Source organism: Eurosta solidaginis, chromosome 2, assembly GCF_040869045.1.
Source record: "Eurosta solidaginis isolate ZX-2024a chromosome 2, ASM4086904v1, whole genome shotgun sequence".
NCBI classification, from domain to species: Eukaryota; Metazoa; Arthropoda; class Insecta; order Diptera; family Tephritidae; genus Eurosta; species Eurosta solidaginis.
The window spans coordinates 58,332,608-58,354,368 of record NC_090320.1 but is presented as its reverse complement, the minus strand read 5'-3'; the positions used below and the strand labels follow the sequence as shown (position 1 = coordinate 58,354,368).

At 39.8% G+C, this 21,761-nt stretch overlaps 1 protein-coding gene across 1 annotated transcript in view; it reads right to left on the bottom strand.

Annotated features, from left to right (window-relative positions):
• The window catches only part of l(2)41Ab (lethal (2) 41Ab), a 37,890-nt gene extending 20,656 nt beyond the window's left edge, over nucleotides 1-17,234 (bottom strand). Inside the window, exons 1-3 of the mRNA XM_067765471.1 lie at nucleotides 16,640-17,234; nucleotides 13,822-13,964; nucleotides 13,197-13,756 (exon numbers count right to left, since the gene is read on the bottom strand). Coding sequence (XP_067621572.1) covers nucleotides 13,197-13,756; nucleotides 13,822-13,964; nucleotides 16,640-17,118 — 1,182 coding nt within the window. The 5' untranslated portion in view covers nucleotides 17,119-17,234. The remainder of the gene's footprint in view (nucleotides 1-13,196; nucleotides 13,757-13,821; nucleotides 13,965-16,639) is intronic.
• Nucleotides 17,235-21,761: the final 4,527 nt, after the last annotated feature.

Genomic DNA, 21,761 nt, shown 5'->3' with positions numbered 1-21,761 from the left:
ACAAACGGTAGTGAATACGAATACGAAATATTATTATTGACATAAATTTAATATATATAAAAAGAAGTGTACATTTTGATTGTCACTCCATAACTCGAGAACGCATAGAAAGATTGCCATGAAATTTTTAGGAAAGATACAGGAAGGAGAGATGATGGTTAGTTGATTTTGAAATCCCAAATCGGTTTAGCCATAAGAATATAAAAATTAAATTCTGTGTATGTTCGCTATGAAAACGTATTTCCCACACTTCAATCATCACCAAATTTTGGTTATAGGTTTTTTCGATCAACGGGAAGGTTTAGGCTAAAAAAAATTTCGATATATAAAAGGGGCGTGGCACCTCCCATACAAATGGTATCTTTGGTACTGCATAACTTTGAAGGTATACATGCCAGAACATTGAAATTCAGTAAGGAGTTATATGAGGTTAATCCCTAACACCACCAAGAAAATTTGGGATTGGGAAAACGGGGCGTGGCACCTCCCATACAAATGGAATATATCATACTGCATATCTCTTGATGTAGTAATGGTAGGATAATGAAAAGTGGTAAGGAGCTATATGACGTAAATCCTAACACCTCCAGTAAAATGTGGAATGGGGAAAAAGGGGCGTGGCACCTTCCCTACAATTGGGATTTTTCAGAACTATGGCTGCCGTACAAACTTAAGTTATTTTAACACCTGCATTGTTGAGGTTGGCTGTAGGTTCCTTCGATCAAGACGATAGTTTTTCATATTTCAGAATTAAGAATTTTAAATTTAAATGTTTTTGTTTTTTGGCTATGCGAACGAACTATCTTCGCTCCAAAAAATGATCATGTTAACAAAATCAATGATCGCATTCAAAACCAATTTCCTGGTGAAGCGACGAAATATAAATCGATCGACACAGTTACAGATGAAGATAAAATTGTGAATTATCCAATTGAATTTCTAAACTCTTTAGAACCACCTGGAATGCCTGCGCATATATCAAATTTGAAAATTGGCTCACCCATCATACTTCTTCGGAATTTAAACCCACCAAAATTGTACAAATGGACTTTGCGTTTAGAAATTAATACCGAATTTAATCGAAGCAACATTCATCAGCGGTAAAAGCAAAGGGGAAGATGTAATCATACCACGGATCCCAATCATTCCTACAGATTTGCCATTAAATTTTAACCGCTTACAGTTTCCTGTACGCCTTGCTTTTGCAAGCACAAGGACAATAGCTTACTATTGCATGCTTAAATTTAGAGTCCGTGCTTTTCCCATGACCAGCTATATGTTGCTTGCTCTAGAGTTGGAAAACGAAAAAATTTGCTCATCTTTGCACCGAACGAAAAAACCAAAAATATTATGTACCCACTTGCATTACAATAAGATACAATAATAAAATGTTTTAAACGAAAATTTCACCAAATATGCGTATAAAATTCAATTCAATTTACAGAACAATAAATTAAATTATCAGAAAAAATAACGCAACATTCATTCTATCTCGGGCGTTACAACGTACGCCTGGTAAAGCTAGTACCTTGTAAATCTCTTCAAAGCCTTTTCTCCCGGGAGTGAGAGTCGAACCCGCACTGAAATGGTTATAAACGCATTCAGCTACGTCATGCCATAGTTGCCCTATGTAGGACGCATTATGTTTACAAACCCCCCTGAGTAAAAAGCTCCAAATGCTGAATTGTCGCGTTGCTCAAATGTTTCATGTCTACATATGTATATATTTGTACAAATAAAAATATGGAGGGTGGGCCGTGTGTAGAAGTCCGCGAAAGTGGGGAAAGCTTCTGACCGCCATTCACCTGGGAATGGCCAGAGCGATTCTTTTATATGCGGTTCAAGCAGCTCACTACTGCCGGTCGCTTGCGGCCAAGTATCCTCTGGGTAGCCGCTAAACATCCGTTTAGCGGTGAGCTAATGTGAGAAGGCGACAACCTGGCTAGGCCACTCTGACATAATCGGTTTAAGGGCTAGCCGGGGGAGATATCATCGGCAGCGTCTGTACACCTCTAGGTGCGGCTGCAAGCGGGCGTCTGTCTTGGAGCAAGCGGCTCGCTATATAAACGTGCCAAGTAATATTTTCACCTCCGCTGAGCGGGTTGTGCGCTGGGCTTGGGACCCGCCACGTAAAACCATACTCCAATGAAATATAACAACAAGCCTCGGATAAATACACTCTCTATGGATGACGACCATGGCAAACGTTTGAAGGACAATGAATTGAGGGCATGCACCTGGAACGTCCGCTCCCTGAATGGGATTGGTGCAGATGCCCGGCTGGTTGATGCCTTCGTCAAAGCAAAATCTGACATCACCGCCATCCAAGAAATGCGTTGGACGAAGCAAGGAAGAAAGAAGATCAAAAATTATGACATATATTGGAGTGGCCATACGAATAAGCGCAGTTTCGGCGTCGGATTCGTGGTGGGAGAGACTTTGTCGCCAAGTGCTGGCGTTCACGCCTGTGGACGAGCGTCTCGCCGCTATCCGAATAAAAGCAAAATTTTTTAATATATCATTCATCTTCGCCCATGCGCCGACAGAGGAGAAAGACGATGAGGTGAAAGACACTTTATGAACAATTAGAACGCACATAGGAGCGCTGCCCCCGTCATGATATAAAAGTCGTGCTTGGCGAGTTTAACGCCAGGGTGGGCAAAGAAGGTGTTTTTGGCCCTACAGTCGGAAAGTTAAGCCTACACAATGAAACTTCTCCTAACGGACTGAGGCTGATTGACTTTGCCGGTGCTCGAAACATGGTCATATCCAGCACGAGGTTCATGCATAAAAAGATACATCAAGCTACATGGCTGTCTCCTGATCGAAATACTCGCAATCAGATCGATCACGTTGTGATAGACGGACGGCATGCCTCCAGTGTTTTAGATGTGCGCACGATCCGGGGACCTAACATCGACTCGGACCATTATCTCGTTGCAGCCAAAATATGCACCCGCCTCAACGCGGCTAAAACCAAGGAACAAAAACACAAAGAAAGCTAGACGTCGAAAAGCTTCAATCACAACAGACTGCCAATGATTCCGCAACTCGACTCTCACACCTGCTCTCTGAGAGCACAACTCATCCTGAAGGAATACAGGAGCAGTGGGAGCATATCTCCCAAGCACTTCGTACTGCCGCCGAGGAAAAAATTGGTTATCGGCGGCCACGAAAAAACAACTGGTACGATAAAGAATGCCGCGCTGCAACCGAAAGAAAAGACGCTGCGTACAGGGCTACGTTAAAAGCGAGCGCGACAAGAGGAGTGTGTGAACGCTATCGTGAGTTGAAAAGGGAAGCGAGACGCCTTTTCAGGAAGAAAAAAGCAGAAGCAGAAAGGCGTGAGTGCGAGGAGCTTGAGCTGCTAGCCACCAGGAATAACGCCCGAAAATTCTTCCAAAAAATACGGCGACAGACGGAAAGTTTTAAGACCGGGGCAAACTCCTGTAGGAATGAAAACGGCGACCTTGTAACTGATGTCCAGAGAGTGCTTAGATTATGGAGGGAATACTTCTCTGCTTTCCTAAATGGAGGCAGCAATTCACCGCGCAGAGATGAAGAACCCGATCCCGCAAAGAATAGCAATAACCAGATTGAAAAACAACAAGGCCGTGGGCGCTGATGGATTGCCTGCGGAGCTATTCAAGTTCGGCGGCGAGGAGTTGGTAAGGCACATGCAGCAGCTTCTTAGCAAAATATGGACGGACGAAAGCATGCCCGACGGTTGGAATCTAAGTGTTCTTTGCCCAGTCCGAAAAGGGATACTGCAAAATGCACCAACTATCGTGGAATCAGCCTTCTTAATATCGCATATAAGGTCCTTTAAAGTGTATTGTGCGAAAGATTGAAGCCCACCGTGAACCGGCTGATTGGACCTTATCAGTGCGGCTTCAGACCTGGTAAATCTACCATCGACCAGATTTTCACAATGCGCCAAATCTTGGAAAAAACCCGTGAAAAGAGAATCGACACACACCACCTCTTCGTCGACTTTAAAGCCGCCTTCGACAGCACGAAAAAGAGCTGCCTATATGTCGCTATGTCTGAATTTGTTTTTCCCGCAAAACTTATACGGCTGTGCAAAATGACGTTGAGCAACACCATCAGCTCAGTCAGAATTGGGAAGGACCTCTCCGAGCCGTTCGAAACTAAACGAGGTTTCAGACAGGGTGACCCCTATCGTGCGATTTCTTTAATTTGATGCTGGAGAAAATTATACTAGCTGCAGAACTTAACCGCACTGGAACAATATACTATAAAAGCGTGCAATTACTGGCATATGCTGATGCCATTGATATCATCGGCCTAAACACCCGCGCTGTTAGTTCTGCTTACTCCAAACTGGAAAAAGAAGCGGTAAAGATGGGTTTGATGGTGAATGAGGACAAAACGAAGTACCTGCTGTCATCGAGCAAAGAGTCAGCGCATATGCGCCTTGGCAACCACGCTACTGTTGGCAGCCATAATTTCGAAATAGTAAAAGACTTCGTTTATTTGGGAACCAGCATCAACACTAGCAACAACATCAGCACTGAAATCCAGCGAAGAATCAATCTTGTCAATAAATGCTACTTTGGACTAGGTAGGCAATTGAAAAGTAAAGTCCTCTCTCGGCGAACGAAAATCATACTCTACAAGTCACTTATCGTACCCGTCCTGCTATATGGGGCAGAAGCATGGACCATGACAACAGCAGATGAAGCGGCTTTGGTAATGTTCGAGAGAAAAGTTCTTCGAAAGATTTATGGACCTCTACGCGTTGGCGATGGTGAGTACCGAAGAAGATTTAATGATGAGCTGTACGAGCTATACGCAGACATCAACATAGTCCAGCTAATTAAAACGCAGCGGCTACGCTGGCTAGGCCATGTTATGCGAATGAAAGATGATGCTCCGGCCAAGAAAGTGTTTCTATCGGAACCCGCCTATGGAAGCAGGGGTAGAGGGCGGCCCCCACTCCGTTGGAAGGACCAGGTAGAAAAGGATTTAAACTCCCTTGGTGTGACCAATTGGCGCCGGTTGGCGGAGCGAAGGAGCGACTGGCGCGGCTTGTTGGACGGCCATAATCGTTTAGACGGTTAAGCGCCAATTAAGTAAGTAAGAAAGTAAGTAAATTTGCAAGCTGCTGAATGTTGTGCAGAAGTCATCACATTTTTCGGTATTATGCAGAAATTGTATAATATCCTTAGCGCAAGCCCTCAGAGATGGGAAATTCTCAAGGAAAAAACTAATTGCTCCTTGCACAGCATGTCACAAACACGATGGTCTGCTCGTGTGGATAGTGCGAAACCTTTTCAACTCACATTCCCCAAATATTGAATCTGAGTTCAGAAACAGTAACGGATTCGAAAGGTATTGAAGCATATATGGTGAAATTTGAGTGTATCCTCTACTCTTCGGAACATAAATTTAAACTATGACAAGCAAAAGGTACAAATATTGCCAGGGAGTTATTTCTCAGGATATGACTCTGCGCTGCTTAGTAATGACCGCTCATATTACTGCCATTATCATACCCTTGCCTACGGCAGTCATCCAGGGGAATATTGTCCTTTTTTAGAGAGCTGCGAATCAGCTCAGCGATAGCTTCTCCTGTTTTTGCGTTACAATCGACAAACTCTAAGAAGCGTTCAAGGATTTTCCATTTTCCGGAGTCCCTGTCTAATAAAACATAACGCAAAATAAAAAGAGTCTGCTCAATATGCGCCGAATAAGGGGTTGCATCCACTATTACTGTATAATACTTGACGGACTTTCTCTCGCCTTCTATCTTTCTAATTACTTGACTTGCACAGATTTCTATGAACTCATTTTGTATTCCATCAGACAAATAATGTGCTTGGAGACTATTCTTTTTCGTTTGAGATTCCCTCACCTTCTCCAAATGTTCATGCAATAGGGGCTCATAATTGCTGATCAGATCCAAAATACCAAGAAAGTTTCCATTTTTTGGATTTACGATCAATGAATTATCCCCTCTAAATGCCAATCATTTTTCTCCAAGAAATAAAACAACATCAAGAATTCTGCGAAGTATCTCTCTCCAGCGCGCCGCTTCATTTTTAAGGGTTTCCGCTAAGAGAAAATCCACTGAACTTGCATTTCGAATTCTCATTTCATATTGGCGCCACTCTATATAGCAAGTTTTATGATTTTAACTATTTTCATGTTCAGGAATTTTGTCGTGTAACCTCTTTCAACCTTTTTCTTTAGAATAACCTGAAGATTTTGTCAAAGCTGATCGGGTATTTTCGGAAATTTTGCTGAAAAGCCGGCATGGAAAACAAAATACGCTTCTTTTGTTGCACTCCAAAGGAGCCAAGCACGCTTCACTTTTTCTCCGTTTTTTTTAGAGTAGTATGGAGTATGATTTGAAGGAAATGGCGACCACTTAAGTCGTCGGAAAGTCGAAATAAAATGTGATTTTAAGTTAGTTGAAGCATTTTTGACAGATAGCGCTTATAAAATTGTGTCAAAAACGTTAATCTAACTTAAAATCACATTTTATTTCGACTATGACTATGCCCCATAGTATTTGATCGGATGCTTATGATTTTACTTAAGTGAATTTCAATTCTAAAACAATTTTTTGTAGCAACAAAATATGCATGTATCTATGAAATCCTAGTTAGAGTACTGTCAATACTGCTTTGCCTTGCCGGGGCACCAAAAACCTTCCGGGCCCAGGAAAATTGCCCTGTCAAAATCCTTAAAAAATTGTTCTAAAATAATTGTTAGCGCACAAAAAACTTTAAAGAGAAATAATAACTTAACCGGCCTATTTTTTGGACAAATTTTACTTACACGTAAAAGCATAGGCCTTTATTTAACAGATTCTTTGTTTTTCATTTTAGTTGCTTTAAAAAAAATGAAATCAGAAATAATGAGTCAACTTTTGTTCAAACTCACTAAATTTATTTATTTATAACAATTAAACGCAAATTTGACCCAAATGTTTTTTGCATTTCCAGATTTTATGCTCATTTTAGATATAGCACGTCTTATAGTGCACAAAAAATAAATAAATTTGCTACAAAGATATTACATTAAAATTTATATATTGTCTTTTATGCTAATTTATTTTGATATTTCTTATTTTACTTTATTTTTTTTTTTCTTTTATTTTAAATTTGTGTAGAAAACTCTGCTTTATTTTCCATTACATACTTTTTTTTATATTTTTATTTTATTTTTTATGAAGGTATCCTCTATTCTATTCGAAATTTTCGTTTTCGTTTACATATTACATATGTATTTATAATTAATTTAATTAATTTAATTAAAGCCGCAATTGCATACCTAACGGTTGGTGTGAAATAGGTTAAATTCCTTTAGCACATTTCTTCGTTCTTAACTAAAAATTCGTGTTTTTTGAATTATGACGCTATTGAAGTAAATGAGCGATATATGTATCTGTAGTTTATATTGGTGATATAGGCCTACTGGGGAAGCGAGCACCCAAAAACTTCGGTAGCGCGCCAACGGCGTATCTCCCGGGTGGTGTGGAAAAAGCAAATTTTCAATTCCATTTCAAGTAATTTCACCACACTTCTATGTAAATTTCATTTGATTTTACATATTTGTTATATTTTTTTAAGGAGCTCCATACCAAAACTTATAATTACATTTGAAAAGTTTGTAGAAAATTTAAGAAAATGCAATCAAAGATTATAACGCCTTAGGTCAAATTCAAAATTTTAATGAGAACTTTAAGTAAGTTTGCTATATTTCCACCCACTGCTCAACTATTAACGCATTATTGCACTAACCCAACACTGGATGCATAGAGTGAGTTGAAAAAATACAAGTTGGTCGAATTTCGACCACGGGCGATGCTAGTTTTAATTATTCAATATAGAAGGTTCGGATATCAAAGAGTGGCTTTTCGCTGCAAAATTTTCTATAATAATATCAAAATTTAACTGTCTTGCCAAAACGGATTCAACACAAAGCGTGGCAAGTCCTAAAACTCGCTCTTGAGATGAACACAATTTATGAAAGTTTATGATTCTTGCAAGGACGCTGAAATAACGTTCTGCAGTAGCTACAGTGACAGGTATAGTGCAAAAGATACGTAAAGCAACACCAATTTTGGGGAAAATTGTATACAGCTTTTGAACATAGATGGCATTTAGCAATTCCTATGGTCACAGATCTTTATCAAAATTTGCTTCGTAAATGTGTTTCAAGTGAATTATTTCGCATTCTAAGCTTTGAGAAACGTCCGTTCTAAGCTTTGCAGCGCTCGGCCGAACCGTAGTTTCATCCATGTTTTCAAATTATCACAAAAAGGACAACGTCTCGTTCAAATTTCTCATAGCTGCAAATCGCTCAGTAATGCCAGTGATTACCGATTCAAGAATGCATTGTTCTTAAAATCAGACTCTGGATCATCCGTAATCATCTCATTTCCATTATCTTCAAAACGTCTTTTGGGTTTTCTCTTTCGAATGTCCGGAAAATTTTGCCGAGATGTTCAATTGAATAGCAACTGTTTTGCATTCGTTTAAACTTGTTTCCAATTGGTTCCTGATCAACTTCAAATCAGCTAATAAGGCATCTAGATGTTGGACCTCAACATCTATGGTGGCGTCTTTAGCTTGGAGTACGACGTTTCTTTCATTAATGGTAGTCAGTATTTTGGCCAAATTGAGGACAGCAAGATACATTCGAACTTTCTGATGTAATATCTCCGTATGCTTGTGCAGTAAAATTTAGCTTAAGTAATGCGTTTAGTGCTTGTGTTAATCCTGGAACATGGTTTGAGAATGGTCATGATTGCCTCAATTCTAGCCAATCACCTAGTGTCTGAAAGACTGAAGAGAGCTCGGTATATTTTTTTTCAGGATGTCCCATGTTATTGTTGTTCTTGTTATAGCAATAAGGACACTCCCCGAAGGCCTTGGGGAGTGTTATTGAGTAGATGGTCCTTTGTCGGATGCAGATCCGGTACATTCCGGTACCATTTGATTTTGAATATTTTTTAAAAAATTTGACTTTTGGATAAATGTGAATAGTGAATATTGGGCCCAAATTGGCAGCACTTTTTTCTCCTCTTCAGGAACTTCAGAACTTTCTAAAAGCTACTCAGAACACCAATTTTTTTTTTTTTGATTTTGAACATTTTTTAAAAAATTCGACTTTTGGAAAAATGTGAATAGTGATTATTGGGCGTAAATTTACAGAAATTTTTTCTCCTTTTCAGGAACTCCAGAACTTTCTAAAAGCTACTCAGAACACCAATTTTTTTGTTTTGATTTTGAAATTTTTTAAAATTGGTGACTTTAGAAAAATGTGAATATTGGGCGTAATTTTGCAGACATTTTTTTCTCCTTTTCAGGCACTCCAGAACTATTTGAAACCTACTTAGAACAGTTTTTGTTTTTTTGTTTTGCGCGATTGCGTATGCCAAATTCACAGGCATTCCGAAGAAAGTAATTGCAGCCGTACAACATTCTGCAGCATCAACACCACATAAATTGAGACTGTGGGTTGCACAAGGCGAGTAATCAGCATTCGAGTTTTTGTCGAGAATGTGACGTAGTGGTCCATTGTAAGCTCCTTTCATATTGGCGCCGTTATCGTACCCTTGTGCACGACAATCTTTTAATGGGATTTCATGTTTACCTAGAGTATGGCAAATTAGATCAGCGATTTTCTGACCAGTTTTTTGATTACAATCCACGAAAGCCAAAAACCGTTCTTGAATTGTAAAATTTGTTGCTTTCGAATTGAAATGGAGTTAGCGCAAAATGAACGTAGTCAACGTGACTAGCATCAGGCGTAGCATCAATAATAATAGCAGAATACTTGGCTTTCTTGCGTTGATCTAATATAGTTTCCATCACGTGTTTTGCACAAATTTCTATAAACTCGTTCTGAATGTCTGGGGAAAGATGGTGAACTTTTAAACGTTTGTGCTGCTGTTGTGAAATCCTAACTTTCTCCAAATGATCGGATCATAATGGCTTATGAGTTGTAAGATGCCCAAAAAATTTCCATTGTTTCGTGCACGAACAAATGTATATATATATACTTGGCCTCTTTCACCCAAAAATAAAATTCCAGAATTCTATATAAAATTTCTTTCCACTTTTGAGTTTCAGTGATTAGGTGTTCATTGATACATAATAGAGATATACGCCCCCGATAAACGCCGCTGCTGCCGCCGATGTTGGCTATTTTTCGCACGCCGCCGCCGAATGTCAAAAATATCGGCGCGGCGGCGGCGGCGTCCGGCGCGTTACTATATTTTCTCGTTTAAGACTGTTTAGGCCATTTTATTGTTCATGTCGAAAATTGGTCGGATATGGTCGAAAGTGGTATCAACGGATGCGCATCACTGCCAGTTATAAGAAACTAATTGCGAAATTTAACTCTTTCTAGCTGGTCAAAAGTTATTTAAAAAAACAGGCGTTTTCGATGTCAGCTTAACACGGACTTTGCATCGCCAAATTTACCAAGTTATTAAAACAAAACACTGAAAGAAAAGTTCTATAATAAATTTAGCGCGACAAAAACATCCGTTAGAAAGTTTCCGGCGCTACACCTAGAGCTTCTAGGAAAGTGACGTCGAGGAAGGTATGAGTTTGAAGTTGCAGTCCTTTGGCTTCTGTGCTGGCATATGGTGTAAGGGTCAGGAGGCGTGGTAGCGACTGGCGGTCGTGATTGCTACTGTTCGTCCATCGGGAATTGTAGCTCTTACAGCCAAAAAAACTGGAGGCGCCCTGTGCCACAAGAGTCATGAGTATTAATAGACCATTAATAGCAACCGTAAGCCGCCTTTGTGCGTGACCGCCAAGGAGCCACAAATAATTTAAAGAAATTGTGTTCGCCTCAGGTGAAACTACGCTTTGCACGAGATATACAGACAAAAGTGTGACCATTTTATGTATCTCTATTTCTTTTCAGCAGACGCAGCAGTACCAAAGACCGGGGTTAGGTTCGAAGCTTCTCTGGAGTAAGTGAACGAGGGACAATCCCTCCGCAAGGAGGATTCCCCGGATCTTTCCGAAATGGCCAAAACGCTGATTTCCTTAAATACATACAATCAAAACCTTTCCTAAATATTATTTTTTTAAATAGAAAAATTAAGCTTTTTAAAGTAAAAGCACCGGCGTATGCCGGTATATAATAGAGCCTACGCCGCCGCCCCCGACAAAGTGATCGGTGTAAACCTCTAATACATAAGTGTATCAATTGTATCCTCCTTTTGAATTAGATTTTGTAAAGATCGCCATTGAATATAACATTTAATGTGATCTTGAGTATTTTCGTGTGATGGCAGTTTATCGTATAGCTTCTTCCATACCTGGAAATTCGAATATCCACCAGGACAACAAATTTTAGGTCGATTTAAAGTATTGGTGCTTAAGAGATGACATGGTAAGCAATAAAAAGCATTGCTACTGGCCCTCCACACCAACCAGTCATGCTCCACTTTCTCCATTTGGCAAGATTCTGTTTAACAACGAGGTAGGAAATGCCTCGTCATTACAATCACGAGGAAAAATAACAGGATACTTTTGATGACCTCGACTAATTATTTCGTTGACTTCTTCAGATCGCAAAAACTCACCATTGACGGTACCGATGTCGAAGTCGTTTAAATAATCTGGACTTTGATACAGAGTTGGTGGTATTGTTGGAAGACTTTTTGAAGATGAACCTTCATCAGTGTCACCACGAAGCTTTACGATTTCGGATTCATGTAAACATACATTCTTGTTTAATGTTTTCATTTTCTCCTCACTGTTCGAAGGCCCAGGAAGAAATCGTTATCAATAGTCGAATCGGATGCGGAACCTGAATGGTGAACACAATTGTGCGTGATATCAGAATAGTGTGCATTTACACAGCCACTTTAATTTACTTTAATTCATTGATTACAAATAACGGTCATTTTTATTTTCCGCAGTTGTTTTTCGAGTTTTTTTATTTCGCTTGAAAAATAACCTTTAGTTTTCGAGCGAAATTAAAACGAAATGCAGATATTCGTTGCTTTTGTAATTCGGCTTAAAAATTGCACATGGAACAACTAAAAACTCTCCTGAATTAAAAAAAACATTCTTAGTACATCTAAATCGCGGGCCCCCTCAGAAACCCTGGGCCCGGGGGGAATCCCCCCATTCCACCTCCCCTCTCGTCGTGTCTGTATTTTTGTATTGGTTTATAGAAACAAAGATATTGAAATCGGTCGCTCAGGTGAATCATGTATTCCATACTTGTTATATAGATTCCATGTATGAGGAAATGGAGTGAGAGCGGTATAGGGAGTGGGAGTGGGAGTCGTAGTGTTGTGTTAGTAGGTATGGGTGTAGAAGTAGGAATGGGAGTTGAAGTTGAATAAGAGATGGACAAGGATACGCAGAAAAATGGAAGGTAAAGTTGAAAGAGACCTGGAGGGAGAGTGAAGAGTTGAAAAGTGGGCAAACAAATACTCGGTGTACGCTAGTCTCTTTATAAATTCAATAGCTGAGGTAGAACTTTTGAAACAAAATCATGGCCCAACTATAAGCTGGAGACATTGGTGCTTTATCGGTAACCGTATCGGTAACCTTATAACAGCTGATTCGACCAATCTTATGAGAATCAATGCAATCGATTATTGGTGCCGCTAAGGTCGTAACCGTATCGTAGCCAACCAATTGGGTTTTGGTTTACCGTCGTAACGATAAGCAGCTGATTACGTTAGGGATACGGATACAGCGATACGACATACGGCACCAATGACTCCGGCTATATGTTTGGCTCATCTCGTCAGCTGATTTATTTTTTTTCATTTCACTGGAGTATGGATTGTCAAAAGGAGACGGCATGCGCAAAACGAAACCAACACATTGACAACATTTTCTTCCACAAAAACTGCTAAGTTTTATGTTTTCATTCCATTCGCCCAACATCAACACGCAGATTTTGTCAATCTGAACAAAGGTACATATGTTGTTGCTGTAGAGCCAACCATAAAGTTGAGCCATGAAACAAAATTTTGTTTTTAGGTGAATTTTTCAGGAATATTTTTGAAAAAAAAATAATAATTTGATAAAGGCCGTTCTTCACTATACCTGCAGAGCATCGTGGTAATGCTTTTAAAAAAAAAAATGCCGAAATCGAAGTTTTTTCAACTGTTTGTCGTTCTTCAACCGGCAATCGAAATAGATACAAATTTTCACTCAGCTTTGGGTTACATTTACCTTCGCCTTTAATCCACTATAATTATCTTCTTCACCCTCATTAGTTAAACGATTCAAGCGACTCGATAACCGATCTACTTTTTTCATTTTGATATCGATTTGTGTTTCAAGTGTACGAATCTCAGCTGAAATCAGATTTGCTGTTTTGTCGACATCATTCAATTTCTTTGTGAGATCATCTTTTTTTTGATTCAACGTAATCAATACGCCTCTATAGCGTTCAGATTCGAGCAGAGTTTCAGACAATTGACATTGTACTTGAGCCAAATTTAGTTGGATACCTCGTCGTGTCGCTTGTGCATTACGCAATAATTTCAAACGATATTGACTCGCTTTATTTGTGATCAATTGCTCTTGTGCCAATTTCAACATGCTCTCTTCGATTTGATACTTTTTTGCGTAAAGTTGATCGTTTTTCCATTGCAAACGACGTAATTCTATCTCTAGATTTGCTCCCTCACGATTTGCCTCGGTTAAATCTTTTTCATTTTGTTCCAGCCAAAGTGGCAATTCTTCGAGTTTCGATTGTAGAGCGGCTAATGTATCGTTTTGCTTTTGACCTGTTTTTTGGATTTGAGTGAGTTATTACAAAATGAAGATTAAGTTTAGTTATTTTTGTACTTACATTCTCGTCTAAGGTTTCCACAATCATTCAGAAGTCGCGATTTGAACACCTCTAATTTTTCGTTAATTTTGGTTTCCCTTGCTATCTGCTTTTTGATAGCTTCTATACTCATAGTGTTTAGTTTTATGGCCTCTTGTTCTTTTCTACAAAAGCGTAAGTTAAGTCATACATATTACATAGACATTTTTGATGAAGACAACTGGCAGAATCGTTGAATCCGATATGAACAGAGGAGCTTAGGAGCGCTTCCGTAAACTCGGCAAGGAAAGTAGACTCGATCTAACTATCTCAAAGTTCAGCTCTGATAAAATATCTCTTATAATAAAGTTAAGTAATGCCAGACACAGTACAGCTCTACTTAGTAGACATGCCCTTTAATGGAATTATCATTTATATCTGCTAGCGAAGGACTTCCCACATGGTTGGACAATAGTGATGTTGTTGTTAGAAGAGCTTCTTTAGCAAAAATTTAAAATATTGCTTGCCGCATTATAATGCTCAAATGCCGGACTTACTTGAGTATGTAAGGTTTTAGTTTGAATAGGTAAAAAATTAGTCTATTACAATATAAAGATGGTTAAATGACTCGCATCTATCTTGAGACGACGTGCTTCTGGTTGATTACGGCGTTACAATGGTGAGAGTCTACTCAGATCAAGGGGCTATGTGTGGATCTGCCACGTGTAAGAAAGGATAAGCTTGCAGGGTTACGTTGCATTATGTAGTTACGCACGGAGTTTGCGAGCATAAGCTTAAGATGAACAAGAAGATCCGTGCCTTGCTGAGAAGAAGGAACGAGAACCCAGAAGGCGTGCATAGTATGAGTTCCTGCTTAAAGGGAATTATATGCAAGAGTTTTACTAAGACCGGGCTGATGGCAGAATAATGCAATTCCAAGAAACAATTATGCAGTAACAAATAAACGACCTTCTATAATCTATGAAGGCTTGTAACTTACTTAAGACACGCTTAACTATTTATATGGGCTTGGACGTTTCGTTCAGTGGCGCCAATGAAAACACCGACTGAACTCGTCCGCCACTCCTTCCAACAGAGTGGGAGGATCCCTCTTTTCCGTTCTTCTTCTGCTTTAGTGCTGGGCTTTAATTTGCAAAGAGGTTGCCTTAAAAGCAGCAGTTTGTGCACCCCATAGACGATCTACACCGTTTCACCCTTCATGTATGTATGTATTTTCTGGATGGATATAGCGAAATTAGGCAGACAGCAACAGCGCTTTATCGAACAAGTAGGGCAATGCCGTAGCACAATTTTGCTCTCACTAACCTATGCGAAAGGGCGACCACTTTAAGTTTTTGGAGATCCATGATCTAGACCATCGATTTAGTCCCTTTTTCCAGAAACCTGTCCACTTCCGCCCGCAAATTACAAACGGGGACGATTATGGAGTTAACCGGTTTTATAAGTGGACACGACATTTCAATGAATGCGAGCAGATATGAAGCCCAGTGCCAGCTCGGACCGATTCAACAGCTATTTTCATCACCGTGGGTCTCATCAACTGGAAATACGATATCGCGGTTTTAGTCTGGTAATATGACGTTATTATAGTGGCAAAGGACCCCTCGGTTGAGAGTAGGCCTTTGTCATAAATGAATACCGGGACCGACTTGTTTGACGCCTTGAATCTTCTGGTCGAAGGTGAGAACCTTGCTTCGTAGACGAACCATCGAGTAGCACACCACTTTTTTTACACTCAGAGGAAATGCGATGTTGTTGTTGCAGCGATTAAGACACTCCGCGAGGTTTTGGGGAGCAATTTGTGATCGCCAGAGACTCGCCTTCTAAATATATGTATGGATATATTAAAAGTTGTAACATGATTCCCATCGGGTAGGTGAGGTTGACAATTGGGTTACGGAAGCTATAAAGCTTTGTACTGCGCTTATCAACCGCTTGATTCCTTAGAGAAGGCAGCGCAATCCTAACAATCAGTGAGAAAACAAGAACAACAGAATCGGCTCCACTCAAACTCTTGAGCATGCTTGTAGGGACTACGGTTAATCTTAGCAGCCTTGTCAAACTAGACGGAATATATGACTTTGGATACTATGTGGAGTCAGATTCACAGCGATTCCCGAGCTCAATCAGTCAGCAATCTTCAATGAAAGAGACAAAATATCGAGTTAGCAGATCAGTAAGCAAATCAAAAAAAAAAAAAATTTATTGAATACACTTTGGCCTCTCACTTTTCATACGTTCGGGCACTTAAGTTCTAACGAGATCTATTAACATGTGTTGAAATATAACCCTCTCGGCATTTTTCTTCAGGAAACATAAAAATCCCCGCAATCATGGGACGGTGCTCGTGACATATGACTTATCAAGATCAAAAAAGGTATACGCGAGATTAAAAGTGAGATCCTGGAATTAAATTAAGAATAGACAACTTCCGGCGAGCTAAAAAGGGAGCTTTACAAAATTAAATTAAGGAATGAGACTTCGCATTTCCCTCTTCCGACAAAAGTAATCGCTGCCGATGAGTGCTCGATAACCGTAACGGTCAACACAATAGGTAGATAAAGCGGTTATCTCTACTTCTTCACCACTCATAATAACCAGAATGACACTCGCTTAACCCAACTCGAGTGATCGCCTCCACAGACTCTTGTTTGAAGCGGAGGCGCCTTCTTGCGCCTACATGGATACCTTCTGGAACAAGACGATGATTACCACCACTACAGATTTGGATTTGGCTGTGATTTTGGAACTCTGTGAATTCGTTTGCCATAGTATTCCGATGTATATCTGGGTCTTTCTCTCCTCTATTTACTTAACTATGGGGAACTTTTTTACTCACCCCATAGCCTGTTGAGTTTGATAGAGTATTTTGTCACGATGCTGTATGGCTACAATAACATCGCTCCATGCTTGAGTCAAGCGTTTGTGTTCGGTTTGCAACACTTCCAAATCGGTGTTGGCATCATTGAGGCTCGTTTTTAAAACATCCGTTATGCTGCGCATTTCCAATACTTCACTGCGTACTATCTCGATTTCACGCTCTTTTTTCTTCACCTCCATATCCAAATGGTAGAAGAGCATATCGGATTTCTTCTTATCCTCCGATAGCTGCTTCTGCAGTTGGGTCTCACGACTAACGGTACGTTTAGCATTCTTTACTTCATCCTCCACCTCATCGGCCCAATGACGTATGTGACCCTCCAAAGTGTTCATATTTTCCAATTCGACCATACGTTGATTATATTTTTGTTTTTGCTCTTTATTGACTTGTGCACATTCTTCGTATTCTTGCTTAAGTTGAGCAACGACACCCTCCATTTCGATGCGTTTTTGTGTATTTGTTTCTATTTCCTTTACATACTCATCCAATTGTTCATTTTGTCGATTGATATTCTGTTGCAAATCGTATAGCTTTGCACCCTGCTCCTCGCGTGCCGTTTCCTTTAATTTCAGCTGGTATTTAATTTCGGCAATCTCATTTTTGAGTTGCTCCTTTGTGCGTAGCAAATATTCTTTTAACTTCGCTTGGAACTTTTGCAGGAGTGGATGGTCTGGCGGTAAAAGTGCCAGTCGCACTGGTTCCGGTTCGGGTGGTGGCTGCTCAGTTGGTATACGCGCGAATTCACATTCTTCCAATTCATCGTTTGTACGGCCCGGTTCTTCTCCGTTCTTCTCGTCAGGTGTGGCATTTGTCTCGGATGCGGTTGTTTGCATCGTTGACTGAGCGTGTTGTGGTTCATTTTCGGATTGCATCACCATTTCCATATCCGTAAATAAGTGGGGTTTAGAAATTGGTTAATTTTTAAATATTTCCCAAGTTAAAATTCACACAAATCCTTTAATCGGGTATTGAAAAATAGTTTTTCAGTTTTTGAAGACTCTGTCTATTCGTAGGAAAATTTTATGTGTGGTTGCTTTGGAAATTTTATTGGTGGACTATTTTCTACTCATAAACAGTGTTGGGAACCAAGTACAATTTAGTTGCTATAGGAATAATAAATTGATTGGTTTTGATTGTGGGTGGGTGGTACATTAATTTCTCATGTTGTTGTTGTTGTAGCGATAAGGTTACTCCCTGAATGCTTTGGGGTGTGTTATCGATGTGATGGCCCTTTGCCGGATACAGATCCGGTACGCTCCGGTAACACAGCACCATTAAGGTGCTAGCCCGACCATCTCGGGAACGATTTATATAGCCACATTAAACCTTCAGACCATCCCTCCCTCCCCACCCCCAAGTTCCATGAGGAGCTTGGGGTCGCCAGAGCCTCGTCTGTTAGTGAAACGGGATTCGCCGCTCGAAGGTGGGGTTGACAATTGGGTTGGAGAAGGTATATATTGCGCTACACAATCCCTCGAATCCCATTAATTTCTCATCGGACATACCTATACAAGTTTGCAATAATTCCTATTATATACACAGAGAACCCTCTCCTAAAATACATCTCCGCCAGGCGCACAAAATATGTTGACCCCTATAGATAGTAAGTGCAAACCCCTTGTGGAAGGGAGAGCGCAGAAATAACCGCGGCGCTATATGCATGCAAGAGGATGCTAGGATGCACGTGTGGCCTGTCACCAAGGCTCTCTCGTTTGGTGCTTACGGCAATTGTCAAACCCATACTTCAATATGGGGTCCTTGTTTGGTGGACAGCCACAAAAAATAGTACGTTCTCGAATCGAAAATCGACACTGACGATGGCACAACGCCGAAACCGGTTTGTCTCAAAACCAAATTTGACAAGGGATGACGGAAAATCGTTCCAATATACATCATTTATCCACCCTGTCGGAAAATCAACCAAACAAGATAAGTCAGTATGTGTAACATCTTTATTGACCGGCCTGTTTAACTTTACCTAACCTCGGCAGACAACTCCCTTGGCTGGACAGTTTCTCATGCCTTACTCAAGTTTTGAGTACAATTTTTAAAACGAGTTCCCCTCCCTAGCCGGACGCTTATATGCTATTAAATTGGACGAAAATTCAGTACTGAGCGGACACGTATCTCTCATCGGCGAACATTGATATATCTTTTCATAACAAATCAAACAAAAAACACTCTTGGACGGACGCAAACTTCTTGTAAGCGGACAAAGTGTGAGAATATATCACTTTTGGGTAAATGAAAAGTAAGGCGGTGTATGTATGTATATGGGAAAGGTTTTCCGTCATTCCCTCTCAAGTTTAATTTGGAGAAAAACTGACTTTGGCATTGTGCCATCTTCTGTGTCAAATTTGCAAAGGATGATGGAAAATCGTTCAAATATACATCAATTATCCCCCAACAAAATTCTTCACAAGCTCGTGATAATATTCATATCTCATATTGGCCAAAAAATCATGAACCACTGCTCTAAAAACTCCTATGCTCTTATTTGATGCCTTGTAAAATTGAATCAAAGTTTTGCTCCTTAATCATCTCTTGAATTTCAGGGTCTCAGAGTTCTCCAAGGGTAACTTGGGGATGATTTTCGGGACTCCCTCGGAATCCTTCCAGGATAATTTGGGAATGATTTCGTGATGATTATGAACACTCCCTTGGGATCTTTCCGGGGGGGGGGGGGGGTCATTTTGGGATTATTTCGGGACCGCCCTCGGGATACTCCCATGATCATGTGGGGGTTATTTTGGGATGATGTCGGCGACACTCCCGGTGTAATTTGGGGATGATTTGGAGCTATTTAGGGCTCCGTTTGCCTAACTCCGAAGCATTGTTTTTATATGTTTTTTGTACAATTTCTATACGCATATGGAGATGAGTAATGCAAAGATCTTCGGCATAATACTTCTTCCTACTACAAAAAAGGCTTCTATCGAAAATGGGCGTAATCGTTTATTAACCATGGCCAGTTTTTACATCTTAATCGACATTTCAGTAGCCAATAAAGCTATCGTCATAAAATTTAGCTCTTGGGCTTTATATATATAGTTTATTCAATCCGCATTAAAATTTTTAAAAGTGGGCGTGTCATTAGTGGTTTATGGAAGGCTCTTTTTATCAGCATTCGGTAGTGATATCTTTAGAACAGTTAAAGTTATAATATTGTCCACATTGTAAGAAACTAACATTGAACTAAGAAATAAGCCTGGTTGTAATAATGCTTTCAGTTTTTTTTCGTATTTTACACTTCTTGGCGCTTTGGCTCTTAAAAAGTAAATTTGTTCAACCTCTCTAGCCGTCGTTCGACATCTGCCAATATGCAACGTTCATTCTTTTGATAAGTTGGTCTTACCTAAACAGGCTTTGGCACGACCCTTTTTCAAAATTTGCAAATGGGTATTTTAGGTCGCATTTACGAGATTGTAACCCTAAGGCCCGGTTTTTTTGTAGTTTATTAAACTTAGCTTAAACTAAGTTTGCTTGAACACTAGTCAAATTTAAAATCCAGTTAAACTACTGAGCGTTCTTCAGCCACAACCCGCCTTTGGGGTAGGCATTTTGTACGGCAACACTGTTTTTTTATTATCTAGATAATTTGTAGATACGGCAACAGCTGGATTTTGTTTACCCAACAAACATGGAACAATTCTCCAGCGAAATATATACATATGTATCTAGTTCCGGAAGTGATATCCAACATCATTATTTAATTACTCTTAAACCAGATAGCTCTCGAGTTGATATGCAACTTTTGTAAAATTAAAAGTTTTCAAGTTGATCTCCAACTTAAATTAATATTTTCCAATTATTATCAGATTTTTAGAATTGTACAGTTCTCAAATGAATATTCAACACATTTCTCCAGTTGATATCCTACATTGCATATCGAGTTGAGGTCGAGTTGAAAAAAATCTCCAAGGTGGTACCACCAAAACCAACAGCTGTTTATTGTTAGAAATAAACACCTTGTTGATAGCAGTAAGGAAGCGTAATTAATCAAAAAATAAATTATGTAGGCAGCCGCCGTGGTGTGAGGTAGCGTGCTTCAGCCTACCCACACCGAAGATCCTGGGCCCACGCCCCCGGCAAGGCAACATTAAAATTTTAGAAACAAGGTTTTTCAATTAGTAGAAAAATTTTCTAAGCGAGGTCGCCCCTCGGCAGTGTTTGGCAAGCACTCCGAGTGTATTTCTGCCATTAAAAGCTCTCAGTGAAAACTCATCTGCTTTGCAGATGCCGTTCGGAGTCGGAATAAAACAAGTAGATCCCGTTCCGCCAATTTGTAGGAAAATTAAAAGGAGCACGACGCAAATTGAAAGAGAAGCTCGGCCTAAAATCTCTTCGGAGGTTGTCGCACCTCACATTTATTTATTTTTTAAATTATATATATTTCATTTTATTTTCGTGAAAATACTGTAGTATGGAATCTTACATTTGAGTCCAGCTAGAGAACCACCTTTTTTCCTGAGAACGTTATGATTCTCAAGGTGAGTCACTATTTCGAAACAACTGGTGAGATTTTAGAAGTATGCCTAGTTATCAACATGATCTCTAACTGATAGGTTAACTAGAGTTTAACCCTGCCAGATCAGCTTAAACTTCAGTTAAAGAAGACCGAAAAACTGCAGCATAAGTTTAAACGTAGTTTAACTTCAAACTGTGTTGAACTTGTACTGAAAAACAGGGCCAAAAATTTTAGGATGGTAGCTTTTACGCGGGTACCCTCACTAAATTATTTGAAATCTCATAATATAAAGTGATTATCTACCAAGTTACATATGACATAAATTAATAATAAGAGCTGACTATTAAGTTTGAGTTCAATATTTAGGGCTTCATTCTGTATAGCGATCGAAAGCTCTGCCCAACGATTCGCCTCCATACGATTTCGTCTAGCAATGGTATTCTCCATCATTTCCGGGAAGCCGAAAGCAATTGTCAAATAATATCCCAGCAAAAATTGTACCCGTAACATTTCTTAAGAGCATCGGGAACTTTTGTGACCACTCCATTCCGTATCGTACCTATTTATGCGATTGCCCATACTACTCACACATATGGGCAAATGTACACAAAC